At 57.5% G+C, this 13,129-nt stretch overlaps 1 protein-coding gene across 1 annotated transcript in view; it reads right to left on the bottom strand.

Annotated features, from left to right (window-relative positions):
- TSPEAR (thrombospondin type laminin G domain and EAR repeats) overlaps positions 1 to 4,410 on the bottom strand; it is a 132,206-nt gene extending 127,796 nt beyond the window's left edge. Inside the window, exon 1 of the mRNA XM_075998908.1 lies at positions 4,326 to 4,410. Within this exon, the coding sequence (XP_075855023.1) occupies positions 4,326 to 4,410 (85 nt within the window). The remainder of the gene's footprint in view (positions 1 to 4,325) is intronic.
- Positions 4,411 to 13,129: the final 8,719 nt, after the last annotated feature.

Raw genomic sequence — 13,129 nt, 5'->3', positions numbered from 1 at the left:
GGGCATCCCGGGTCCCGCTCTGCGTCCGGGCCTGCCGGATGCCGCCTGCTGGTTGAGGTTTGCCCCTGAGCGCATCAGCGCGGGGTGCATGCGGGCCGCCTCACAGTGATGTCCCCTTCTGCTCCTTCCGCGGGAAACGCCGCCCCCCAGGCTGAGCGCTTTACAAACCCACGGGGCATGGGCGTCATGTGCGGCCCGGGGCAGCGTGGCGCGGACGCCTGGGGGCGGCAAAGACGGTGGGGGCGCCGTGGGGGCCCCTGCAGCACAGGTCGCCCAGCCCCTGCCCTCCGCAGGGCAGGACCGGTCACACGAACCAAAGCGAAGCGGCGCCGGGAGTGTCCTCGTGCATTGGGCGACCGTCGCGGCCACGCAGCCTTGACCTCCACCCCACCACCCCCAGGATGGCGCAGCCTTCACCTCCACCCTGCCACCACCCCAGGAGACCGCCACCACCCCAGGAGACCGGGACTGAGCAGCCTTCCCTCAGGGCGCATGCCGTGTGGCCCGCTGTGCCTTTGGGTATAGGGGTGGCGCCCAGAGAGGCGGGTCCCGTCCTTGCGCCCCCGGCCCCCAGCGCAGGCTCCCGCTCCCCTCTGGGTGGGACAGAGCGGTGTGGTAACACTGGCGTCCTTCAGCGTTTACAGGGCGTTAGTCGTGCACCACGTGCGCAGCCAAGTTGTCTGGGGACCTCGCCATGGACGCATGCTCCCTCAGGCACCGACCCTCAAGTCCAAGGGCAAAGGTCGGTTGAAGAAAACCTGGAGCAGCAGCAGAGGGGGAAGGGTGGGCTAGAAGTCCCTTCCCCACCCCCAACCCCCATTGCGAGGGAGGCTGCCGTGGGCAGGGAACTTTTGAAACGCAAATCTGTCCCCTATGTCCCCTCAGTTCTTAATCTACCTCCTGGGTTAATCCAGCTGGCTGCCAGGCCCAGAGGACTGACCACGCATCCCCTGCCACACTTAGCCCAGGGGTCCCTCCCGCCTGCTGAAAGCCTGGCCCTGCAGTCACCCCACCCGCAATGTTGCTCCTCCAGGACTCCGCCCCTCCCGCCCGGGGTTGGGGGCCACAGCCCGCACTTGGCTCCAGGCAGAGCTGCGGTTTGACTGGCTTGCAAGCTCTGGTGGGCAGGTCCTCTGGCCCGTGGCCGCTGTACCTCCCCGGTGGAGTCCCCACACCCCCTCTCCGCCCAGCGCCCCAGAGCCAGCCCTTGCCAGCCCCTGGGTCAAGAGGTCCCAGATGACTCCCAAGAACCCCTCTGCCTTGGTGTCCTGTCCACAGGCTGACGCCAGGCACTCTGAGTGGGGGTGCCACAAAGCCAGGTCTAGGTGGATAGATGACAGGGACTTTCTATCCCCCGCCCGGACTCACCGGCAGCCCTCACCCGCTCCCATGAGTGCCCCTGCCTGGAAGGAGGCCACTCTGCTGGGCACATCTGGGCTCACACTGCACAGCCGTGCAGCTCACGGCTGGGAGACCTCTATGGGTCTCAGCAGTCGCCCTCCCACCTTCCTGCCAGCCCGGGTTGCCTGCCTGGGTCAAGGCTGGGTCCGTTCTGGGATCAGCCTCTGCCTATAAGCACCCGGCTGCCCCACAGCTTAAGGTGATGCCGCAGCTCCTAAAAAGGCACTTCGTCCCAGAATCCTGCCTGCCACACCAGCCTGGGGGAGCCCACCCCATGCAGGCCCTGAGACCCCACCAGTGTGCCCCCAGCCCCTGCTTCCACCTTCTGGACCCAAGGAAGCCTCCTTCATGCCCACCGCCTCCCGGGACCATGGCTTTCAAAGATGACACCTGACCCGCCTATAGACGCACCTGTGCAGGGAACCAGCATCCAGCCCTGCCCCCCAGCACAGGGTCCAGCAGAGTTGGGACCAGACATTTAGTTCAGCCTCAGTTTCCCCATGAGCAAACTGGCCACACGGCCCACCCGTGAGAGGGGCCAGCAGTTAGCAGCCTGGGCTCATCAGTATGCTGGTCACTTAGTGGGTGGGCCTCGTGCAATACCCTGCACCTGTGTCAACCTGGTCACCCCTCCCCAGGGCCTCTCCCAGCCTCCATGCCCACCTCCGCCATGCAGAGACAAGACGCAGCTCCTGCCTTCTGGTTCCTACTGGAGCCGGGCAAAGAGTCCCCACCAGGCCCGCCCTCAAGCCTCCTGGACTGTCCAGTACTCTCTTCCCACCCAAGCACCCTGGCCTCGAGTTGTCGCAACTCCCGGCCACTGGCCTCCCTGCCACCTCTCAGACTCCCAGCTCCCAAAGGGCGTGTGAAGATGCATCTCTCCCATCTGCTCCCCGATGGGCTGGGGACACCTGACAATCCCCGCCCACAGTCTCCCCACTGGCCTGTCAGTCACCCGATTTGCAAGCTGCTTACTAGCAAGACGTCTGAGCAGGGCAGAGGGAGAGATGGGAGTGAGTGCTGGAAATCGGAGCAGGTCCCTTTGTCCCCCGGCACCTCCAGGGGAAGGGTGTGGGCGCCCAAGGTGGACCCAAACCCCCAAGCCTCACGACGGCCGACCGAGCCTCTGCACCAGCCGTCCCTGGTCATGGCCTTGGGGGCCAGGACTCAGAAACCTGACAGCGGGCAGCCTAGGCCCCAGGGGAGCGGAGCGCGGCCCGGCATGCACACAGCCCCTCAGCAAGGTGCATGCACTTTCCAAACCGCACACAACCGACGTGAGCTTTCAAACAGTCTGAAACCCTTGCTGGCCATTATGCAAGTCTCTTGGGAGCATTCCAAATGTAGCTCAGTATTATTTACTTGACTTTTATCTTTCTTCTCTAGTGCATGGTATTAATAACTGGGTCATCTTTTAACTATTTGCAACGTACCTGCAGGGGAGAGGGGGCGGGCTTTATAAATAACCTTTATTATTACTGTGCAGGTCGATTCTGTTCCCAGCACCGAAGGGAACATGAAAATACATGTTTGTGACTCATCCCCAAACCAGGGAGGACCGCCGGGTGCTGAGGACAACGGCTCTTGGCTCCTCGCTGCCCTGGGGTCCCTGTGCAGGGGCGGGAGGGGGGGTGCGGCTGGCACTGGCCTTTGATCGCGTGAAGCCAGGGGATTTTGCTTGGCAGTGGTTGCCTGGCTCATGCGTTGTTTGCATAATCTCCTGTTCCGAGGCAGCGGTCGCTGGGGCAGGTGCAGCTGCCCCGAGCCCAAGGAGCAGGCGGGTCTGTCCCTTCCCAGCTCCCAGGGCCTCCTGCCGCCCGCCCGCCTGGGGGGCTGCTGTGGGTTGCAGCCTTGCTGCTCCTGGCTGGCCAGGGACATTTGCGGACCCCCCCCCCCCCCGACGACACCCACGTGGGTCAGTGTCCCAAACTTGCATCCTCCTGGCCCACTCCCTGCTCATGTCATCGGGAAGCAAGCGCCATCAGAGAGAAGAGCTACACAGCCCGGGCCTGGAAAGGACCCAGACGATTCCTGGGAACCAAGGATGCATGGTTTGCAAACGGAACCAGAACCCTGAATCAAGCCCCCTCCTCATCCCCCCTCTCACGACCACACTGCCCCCATCTTTCGGCGAGGTCCTGAGCACTCGCATCGCCCACTGGCTGTCCTGCGACCGGGTTTCTGGCTTTCGGGTCTAGTTTCCTGTTACTTTGGTTTTTCAGTTCTGGTTTGATAAGTAAAATCTCTCGGTAGACACTCTAGAAAAATCTCAGCGTGCCATGGTCATTGGCAAGTCAAACTGGCCTTTCTAAAACAGCGGGAACAAAATCTCTTGGCTTTGCTGTGGCCACGGGGGAGCCACAGCTCTCTGCCTGCCTGGGAGGGGGGGGGCCTCAGCCTTAAAAGGCCCCGGCTGGCTCAGGTGCTGGGTGTCGGGGGCTGTGCGCGTGTTTCACACCTCTCGTTTGCATTCACGTAGGGACAGAACAGGCCGGGTGGCCCTCTGCCTGCTCTGAGCAGGCCAGGGTGTCTCTGCACTGGGTGAGGAAAGCGACCTGCCAGGGCTGCTGCGACTTCATTCCTAAAGCAGGTGTAAGGCCTTTCCCCGGGAGGCCAAGCAGGTAAGTACTTGTGGAAGGCCTCTGATCGCTGCTGGTTAACTCTTTGAAACTCAGTCGCGCCCTGCCAGCTTGCTGGCATTTCTATTGTGATTGCCTGGCGGCGCTTTAATCCTCCCTGCCCTGCCCCTCCCGCCTCTGCCCGTCTCCCCGGGGTGCTAACTGCTGTCCTCCGAAAGCAAGCGTCCTCTGGCATGGCAACCAGAATCAGCGGCGGCGTTAAAAAGCAGCGTTCGCTCCTTGACACCCCTCCCAGCTCCACCGCCAGGTACCCCTGCCCTCCGTTCCCCCCTGTCGCCACCTTACCTGTGCAGGGTTCCCAGGGCTGGGCGCCGTGGCCGGGGGCTGCCAGGGGCAGGAGCAGGACACAGAGTGTCAGCAGGGCAGACATGAGGGGCGCGGGGCGCAATCTCCATGCAGGGTCCTCTCCGCCCGCAGGGAGGCAGCTGCGCCCTAGACACCAGGGCCAGCGGTTCCCGGGGCAGCCTCCCCGGGGTGGTCACTGGGATGGCCACATGCCAGCGGCGAGGACATAGGTGGCTCCGGCGGCTGCGCTGAGCCCTCCGGTTCCCTCTCGGAGGGAGGCAGGTGGCCCTGGCAGGCTGGGGCTGCAGCAGCCTCGGGTTTATCTCTTCATTTCCATGCCACGCAGGTGACAGGTGATAATAATCTCAGCACGGGCTGGGATTAGTCATTGGCAACAGCGCAGTTTCCAAAAGGAAAGTCAGAAATAGATCGCTCAGTGGAGCCCTGAGAACAAACCAGAAAAACTTAGAAAACCTGTTTTCCTCGCTAAGGTCCGCGGGCTGCTGCCTTTCGGGGCTGGCTGCAGGCTGGTCAGGCCGCAGTGTCGTCCCCAGCGCTGTGCTGGGTCCCAGCAGGAGGCGGCGTCCCCAGGAGGGGCCGGGCTACCGCGGAGGGCTTTTATCCGGCGCCCAGCCCTCCCCAGGGTGTGTGGGTTTGTCAACTGTTGGTTTCAGGAATTTCCCTGTGGAGGGAAGTCGGTCCTTAAAGGGAACAGCTAATGAGAGGGAGAGGGGTGCGGGCGCCCTGGGCAGCCACGGGGCTCCGTCCAAAGTTGGGGGCCCCCCGGGGCCGGAGCTCTCAACACTGCCACTGACATGAAATGCCGGTGGAGGCGGGACAGCTATTAAATACGAGTATTCTTTAAATTAAACATATACCCGGTCTCACTACCCGCTCCAAACAACACCAAATCTCGAAGTATCTGAGAGGCAGCCGGTGCTGGCTGACTTAGAGGTGCAGAGACCCCGAGACCCAGGCCCAGCAGCTGTCCTGGCTCACGGGTCCCTGTCATAGGCCCCAAAATGCAGAGTTTTGCTGGTTTCGGAAGTAAAGCCCCAGCGCAGAGGCCTGCGCCGCTGGACACAGAAGATGCCTGCGGAGAGAGACAGACAGACAGACAGAGAGGGGAAGGGAGGGGGAGGAGAGGGAGGAGAGGGGAGGGGAGGGAGCCGCGCAGGTGCTTTCCATGAAAACAAGCCCTGTGGCTGGAGAGAGCCTCTCTCCTGCTCCCATCCCCCCCATAGATGGTAATTCACAGCGTCCCATAGCTATCAGGCTCCGGCTGGCCCGTGATAACAGGTGCTGCAGAACAGCCTGACAAGGTTCCTATTACAAGCCACTCTCCCCTCTCCCGAGGCACCTGCTGGCTGGGGGGGACACCCCGCTGGTCCTGCAGCTGTGAACCCCACATAGGGCACAATCCGTTATAACCTGAACCTGACAAAAGGACAGACAGGGCAGGTCCCCAAGAAAGCGGGAAAGCCTGGCCGGAGCGTAGAAGGTCGCGCTCAAATGGCATGAACAGGGCTGCAGTTCCCTCCTAACTGGTGAGGACTTTGTACAGGGCCAGGGCCAGCCCAGGCCAGCGGTTGGGGGGGGGGGGTCCTAGTGGCCTTTGGGACCACATCCCGGGGGGCGGGGGGGACAGGCAGCACCTGTGCAGGCCAACACCCACCAGCATCAGGGGGACCCCGGCCGACCCCCACGACCCCCTGACCTCTGGCACCCAGGTCTCTTGCTGAACGTCAACTGGCTGATAAAAAGGAAATTGTGCCTCTTTTTTAAATTTCAAAATAGGAAGGGGACACGCATGTTCTCGTGATGTGGGTAGCTTTTGTGATGCCTGCGTCAGGGCTGTTGGTGTGCCCGTCACCCAGGAGTGTTCACTGTACCTGTGAGGTAGGTTTTTACCTTCCCTCCGCCCTGTGCACCATGTTCTGATATCTTGATTCAAAGAATCAAAATTATGTTGCCTTGAACCCTTCCGGGAAAGTTGTCCTCGTGCTACGTTTGACCCAGTAATAAATACTATGAGTAATAGGCAGGGACAAGCAAGCGCTCACTAGCGGGGTCCTGCCCACGCACAGCACTCCCCTCTCTAGACTGCGCGACCCCGGACGCGTCACTTAAAGTCCCCGAGGTTTACCTTCCACGTCTGCGAAATGCGCCCAGGAAGCCCTGCATGGCGGACCACCCCGTAAATCAAAGGGCACCTGTGATTTACCTAAGGCGGCACTTTCCACTACATACCCAGGGCACACCAGCTCTGAACGCTCAAGGAGAAAAAGCGGGGACAGCGTAGGCAGATTCCACGCCCCCTCCCACGGGGACACACAGTCAGCTTGCCCGCGTGGAGCTCCCAGGCATAAAGGAACCTGCTTAAAGTTTTCCATCCCAGTTTCCTCCGAGCTCCTGCTGCTGCGGAAACCATATCCCCACGTGGAATGCACCGACGTCTCGTGGAGGTGCCTCCCGGAACCCAGGGAGAGAAACGCACGCAGCGGCGCTACCGCGCGATTGCGCAGAACCTGCCCAGACCTCGCCCGGTCCGAACTTGGCTCCGGGAAGCGGGCTGGGGAAGTCCTCCCGCTGCTGGGAGGCGGGATTCACAGGCCCGGCAAGCCCAGCAGGAAGGACTTCAGGGACTGCTCACTCCTCCTCCAAACAGGAAAATAGAGGATCTCCCAACCCAAGAACGTCCCCCACCCACACCCTGGCGCAGGTCACCCACTTTGCTTCAAGGGAAACAGAGACAACTGGCAGGAGTGGGGGGTCGCCGCATGTTCTGCTGGGGATGGAGGCAGTTTGGTGAATCAGAGAAGCCACTGCAGGTGGGTCACCCTGGGCCAGGCTGCAGGAACAGCACCGTCTGGCCCAAGGCACCTGTGAAGTGTGTCCACTTGTCCTCGGGGGCCTGTTCCCCAGGCCAGCCAGGGAACAGAGCCTGGTCACGGGGGCGGACTCCCCCCCCCCACTAGAGTGCCGTGGCATCAGCCTAGTTCACAGCAACCTCCAGCTCCAGCAACCTCAGACTCCTGGGCTCAAGCAATCCTCCTGCCTCAGCCTCCCGAGTAGCTGGGACTACAGGCTTACACCACCGTGCCTGGCTAATTTTTTCTATATATTTTTAGTTGGCCAATTAATTTCTTTCTATTTTTTTTTTTTTTTTAGTAGAGATGGGGGCAAGGGGGGGTGGTTCTTGCTGTTGCTCAGGCTGGTTTTGAACTCTTGACCTTGAGCAATCCTCCCGCCTCGGCCTCCCAGAGTGCTAGGATTACAGGTGTGAGCCACCTCGCCTGGCCTGGGCTTTAATAATTTAACGACACAAAAATTCCTCTGGGATCTACCGTAATTTGGTGTTTAGCAGCCATTGTTGTAAGCATGGTTGCCAAGTTCTCTGGAAAGACAGAGAGAGAGAGCGCATTTCACATTTGGTGAGTTTCCATAGACTTGGGAGTGTTTGGTGAGGCCGGAAATGACCCTGACCCTGACCCTCTGACTGCCAAGGTCACCTGCTGCCAGGCAGACCCCCTGGGGCTGGGCTCCCCATCCCCTGTCACCCTGGGTCCTGTCAGCCACTGACTCACCTAGAGGCACAAGCGAAGCCGATTGTCTCTGGGAAACACGGTTAGAATTCCATTTTGAAAGCGATTTAATAAGAAGATCGTATTAAGTTATTTAAATAAGAGAATAATAATTTTTTCTCATCACATGAAGAGTTGTTTGGATACTAGGGCGTTATCCCCTTGTCCGCTAAAAGGCTGCAAATACCTTCTCCCGTCCCTTCCCGTCACCTCCCCTTTCTCAGTGCTGCTTACCTGTCATTTCACCAGGTATTTAAAATACTTATTTAGTCAGCAGCATTCTCCTTAACACTTACGAGTCTTTTTTTGTCTTTTTTTTTTGTTTTACAATTTTTTTTTTTTTTTAGACAAAGTTTCTCTCCGTTGCCCAGACTAGAGTGCGGTGGCATCAGCCTAGCTCACAGCAACCTCAAACTCCTGGGCTCAAGCGATCCTCCTGCCTCAGCCTCGCGAGTAGCTGGGACTACAGGCATTCGACACCATGCCCAGCTAATTTCTTCTATATATTTTCAGTTGGCCAATTAATTTCTTTCTATTTATAGTAGAGACGGAGTCTCGCTCTTGCTCAGGCTGGTTTCAAACTCCTGACCATGAGCGATCCTCCCGCCTCGGCCTCCCAGAGTGCTAGGATCACAGGTGTGAGCCACCGCACCTGGCCAAGACTCACGAGCCTTAAAATACAATCTTTAGATGTATTTACTGTTGTGTGCTCAAGTTCAGATCTCTGTTCCACCTGGGATGTGATTTTGAATGTGGAATGCAGCAAATGTAACTCTGTTTCCAGAAAGTCACTGTGCAGGTCCTTCTCCTCCTCTCCACCGGGAAATGTCACGTGTGTGGTGGCCTGGGCTCCGGCACACGCCTGGACCCCATGTATCCATCTCTGTTCTGCTCATCTCTTTGTCTGCCCCTTCGGCAGCACTATGTCATTCTGACAACAGTGCTCACAGTAAGTGTGTACACTGGTAAGGATGTACACACAAGCTGTCCCGGCCCGCGGGACCTTCTGTTACTTGCGGGGGTCAAGGGGGACCCTGCCTGAAAGAGATGAGCGAGAGAAAGGAACGAGACCAAGAAAATGGTTGTCAAGGTCTACTTTACTTAGATTCTTAGTAGGTTTTATAAGCATACAGAAACAAGGAAGTAGAAACAAAAAATGCAGTGGGGTGACGGTGAGTCTTGGGTTTGGGCTAATCAGCCCCAATCAGTATCTTATCGGTATCAGGTTTGTGACTGATTACTCAACCCCAACCTGGCAGGTGGTCGGGAACAATTGCAGTTAGCACACCCCAACGCATTCTGCATTCTTTTCGGAGCTATAGCTGGAGGGTGGGGTGTTGTTTTTGTCCTAGGAATTTTCCTAGGGCGAAGCCCATGCGTAGGACAAGTCATAGGGGTGTTGAGGGTCTTTGTCTCTAACAACAAGCTCCCCTTGCAAAAACGTTTTAATGATTCTAACATGTTTACTCTTCCACGGGAACTTTAAAAACTATTGGTTTCCATCTCCACCTCCCAAACCAACATCAAACAAACAAGCAAAAAACACTGTAGGAAAACCTATCGGAATGGTAATACATTTAGGGATGAATTTGAGAACGATGGACATTTTTATGATACAAAGTCTCCCCACTCAGGAACATGGCATGTTTCTCTGTTTATTCCAATCTTGAATTAAGTTTCTCAAAAAAAACCTTTTTATCGCTTTGACTATAGAGGCCCTGCACTGTTTCTGTAAAGTTATTCCTGTAAATGTATTTATTTATAATGTCATCATTGTTGTGAACATACCCCCCCCCAATTTCCATTTGTAATTACTTATTACTAGTATAAAGAAAACTGGTTCATTTTTTTGTACAGTTATCTTGTATCTAGTAACATTAAATTTACTATGTGATTTTAGAGTCTCATTTTTCTAGGCGAACCAATCTTGTCTGCAAATAAAAATAATTTCTCTCTTTTGTTTTGATTTGTATACCAATTTATTTGTTTTCTTATTCCACAGCATGAACTACAGTCTTCAAAACAATGTTGAAAATAGTGACTTAGTTCATCAGTTTCCTTCACGGTGGACTTCTTTTCATTCCTGATTTCAATGGGAATGGCTGGCGGGGTTGGTAATCATTATCACACTGAAGAATCTTTTTCTTTTCATCTTTTACTTAGAGTGGGAGTGGCTGCTGCTTTTGCACATCAGTTAATATGATCTCAGTTTCCAATTTTAGTTTATCAGTGGAATCAGTGACAGATCTCTTTCCTAAGGCTGAACCTCCTTACATTCCTTCGGTAAATCACATGGGGTTGGGATGCACTTTTCTTTTGACGCCCTGCTGGGTTCAGCCCCGGCTTCATGCAGATACTTGCGTTTACACCCACCTTCTCCTCTCCTCCCCTTGTCTCCCAGGCCTCAGTCCTCCCCAGCTGCAGAGCTGCGGAATGGGTGCCCAGCCCACCTGTGTCTGCAGCACTCACCTGCCATCCTGGGCATTGTAAGGCTGGTCGTGGGCCCCCTCCCTTCCCTAGATCAAAAAAGAAAAGGCTCATGAGACCAGACCCACCAAGGACTCGCCAAGGACGACTGCTCTGCTGAGAACTACCACACCCCTATAAGAGAGTTTTGGCTCCCAGATTCCACAAATACCTCCAGCCCCTCCTATTTCTCAATGACCACCAAAGGTTGCCCCAGCTCTTCTGGCCAAAAAAATCCCTAGCCTGGCCCAAGTGGCATAAGAGGCCTCACCCCCTCCAAACGGTGGCGACTTCTGGGGCCCCTCCTCTCTTGGGGCCCCAGAACCTCGCCCGGGAGCACTAAATAAAGCCATGTGGTTTGGTCCCACTCTTTCTCTCTGTTTCTTTCTCCACTGCTGAAAAACCTTACAGGCCTCTCAGAGGTACTTGTGCGAGGTGGGAAATGCTTCCTCCCTGACAACGGCCCCCTTCCCGGCCGAGCCACCTTTGTGGGACCACTGGCCACATCCCCTCTGGGTCTCCGGGACTTGCTCTAGCCATCTCTGCAAAACCCGAACCCGGCTGGGTCAGGTCTCCCCCGCTGGCTCCCCGGCGTGGACGCCGTGCCAGGATGCAGCCTGCCGCTGCCAGCCTATAATTCCAGCCTCCACACACCCTCCTCTTCCGCCCCAGCCAGACCCACATCCAGGATGGGCCCCTCCCTGAGCACGGTTCCTCCCTCCTCATCCTAATTAACCCCTCTGGGGAAAGCCGCCTCCTGGGGACCTCCGGCCACACCCTGCTCCTCTCCTTCCTGGTGACTTTAATCCTGGGGCGACCGTGGCCTGTGCTCTCCCCGCTGCAAGCTCCGGGCGGCCCAGACCAGCCGCCTTTGGGCCTGGCCCCCGTCACCCCTGCCGGGCACTCGGGAACCGTGAACTCCGCTCAGGAACTCGAAGTCTGGATCGCGGCAGATGCGGAGCTCACGCTAGCCCGGTAAAGCTCACAGGAATGCTGTTCATGCCTTGCCATGGCCTGGAATACTCTGTCGTAAGGATTTGTTTTCTGAAGACCAACTGGAACTCCTTTGTGAAAAGTTCTGCGCCTTCTCCTTGCAACGTTTTAAGCCTTTTTCAAGCCCGAGGAAGATTTGCCGAACACCCCTAACCGCGGCCGCCCCGTCGATGCTCTACGTGGGCTTTGCGTGTCGTGTCCGTGCGGCCCACGTCAACCCCCTTTTGTTGTTGAATCGCCCGGACGTAAACGGTTAACATGATTTTCACCCTTAGATTTTTCTGCACTGGTTCCTAAAAATAAGGACGCTCTTTTGCATTTCCACAGTAGGATTGTCACATCTGAGAAAAACACCGTTGACCCAGTAAGAGTAGCTGATACACAGTCCAGCGGAGGCTCTACAAGTGGTAAATGTTTCACACTTTCCAATTTTTTTTTTTTTTTTTTGAGAGAGAGAGTCTCCCTGTGTTGTCCGGGCTAGAGTGCCGTGGCGTCAGCCTAGCTCACAGCAACCTCAAACTCCTGGGCTCAAGCGATCCTCCTGCCTCAGCCTCCCCCGAGTAGCTGGGACTACAGGCGTGCGCCACCATGCCCGGCTAATTTTTTCTATATACTTTTTAGTTGTCCAGCTAATTTCCTTCTATTTTTTTTTTTTTTTTTTAGTAGAGACGGGGTCTCACTCTTGCTCAGGCTCATCTTGAACTCCTGACCTTGAGCAATCCGCCTGCCTCCGCTTCCCAGAGTGCTGGGATTACAGGCGTGAGCCACCGCGCCCGGCCTGCAATATCTTTTACGAGTATTGGTTCATCCTGCTTTCCCACGCCTTCGTGACGTGATAGCGATGACTTCCGTCTTCTAAGAAATTTCCGAATTCATTGCCAAAGAGTTAACAGAGTTCACTTCTCCCCAAGTCCGCCCGTGGCTGTGCTGTGAATTCCAATGCCGTGTTGTCACGTGCGTCCCCCGGGTGGCGTGTGACATCATTCCTCCTGCTCCCAGAGCCCCCAGTCGGCTCCCGCTCTGCCTGGCCCCGCCCCCCAGCACACGCAGTGATTCAAGTCCGTGTCACTTGTCCCTGCTCTCGTACGCCAGCCCCGCCACACAGACTCCTCCGACGGCAGAGGTGCCAGGAGCGCCTACGGGAGGGCCCTGGCTTTGGGCGGCCGGGAAAGAGCCACGGGACAGGAGACGTGTGAACCGGTCCTGCGACACGTGAGCACACTCCAACCCTCGCTGCTGGGAGCTCAGCCTCACCGTGCGTTTCCTGTCCGGCAGCGCCATGCCCCTGCCCTGCTCTTCCTCTTGCACACCCGTCACCAGGCGAAAGGGGAGGCCCCCACAACACCGTCCCCGCCCCCGGCCGAGTCGGAGAAGAGAAGGGTGCCGGACGGCTGCGCCCCACACTCCCGGGAGAAGCACCCGGTTTCCCAGGGCTCCGGGACTGCCTGCTACGAGCCCACGAGGAGTGTCCCGCGAGAAAGTGCCTGGATCTGGGGTATCCGTGACGCTCTGTGGCGTGTCCGCGTGGCGGGTAGCTTCCCGTGTCAGCGTGGCCAGGCCGCAGCGCCCGGGTGCCCGGGCAAACGCACCTGGGTGCTGCCCAGAAGGCGGCGTTGAGGCGAGACTGGCTTTCAAGTTGGTAGACGTTGAGCAAGGCAGAGACCCTCCGCTGGGCCCCGCCCCTCCGGCTGAAGGCCTGACAAGACCGGCCCCTCGAGGGAGAGGAGGGTCTGCCAGAAGCGGCCTGCAGCCCCGCCGCAG

The sequence above is a fragment of the Microcebus murinus genome, chromosome 1 (genome assembly GCF_040939455.1).
Source record: "Microcebus murinus isolate Inina chromosome 1, M.murinus_Inina_mat1.0, whole genome shotgun sequence".
NCBI lineage: Eukaryota > Metazoa > Chordata > Mammalia > Primates > Cheirogaleidae > Microcebus > Microcebus murinus.
This window is presented reverse-complemented; position numbering and strand designations above follow the sequence as displayed.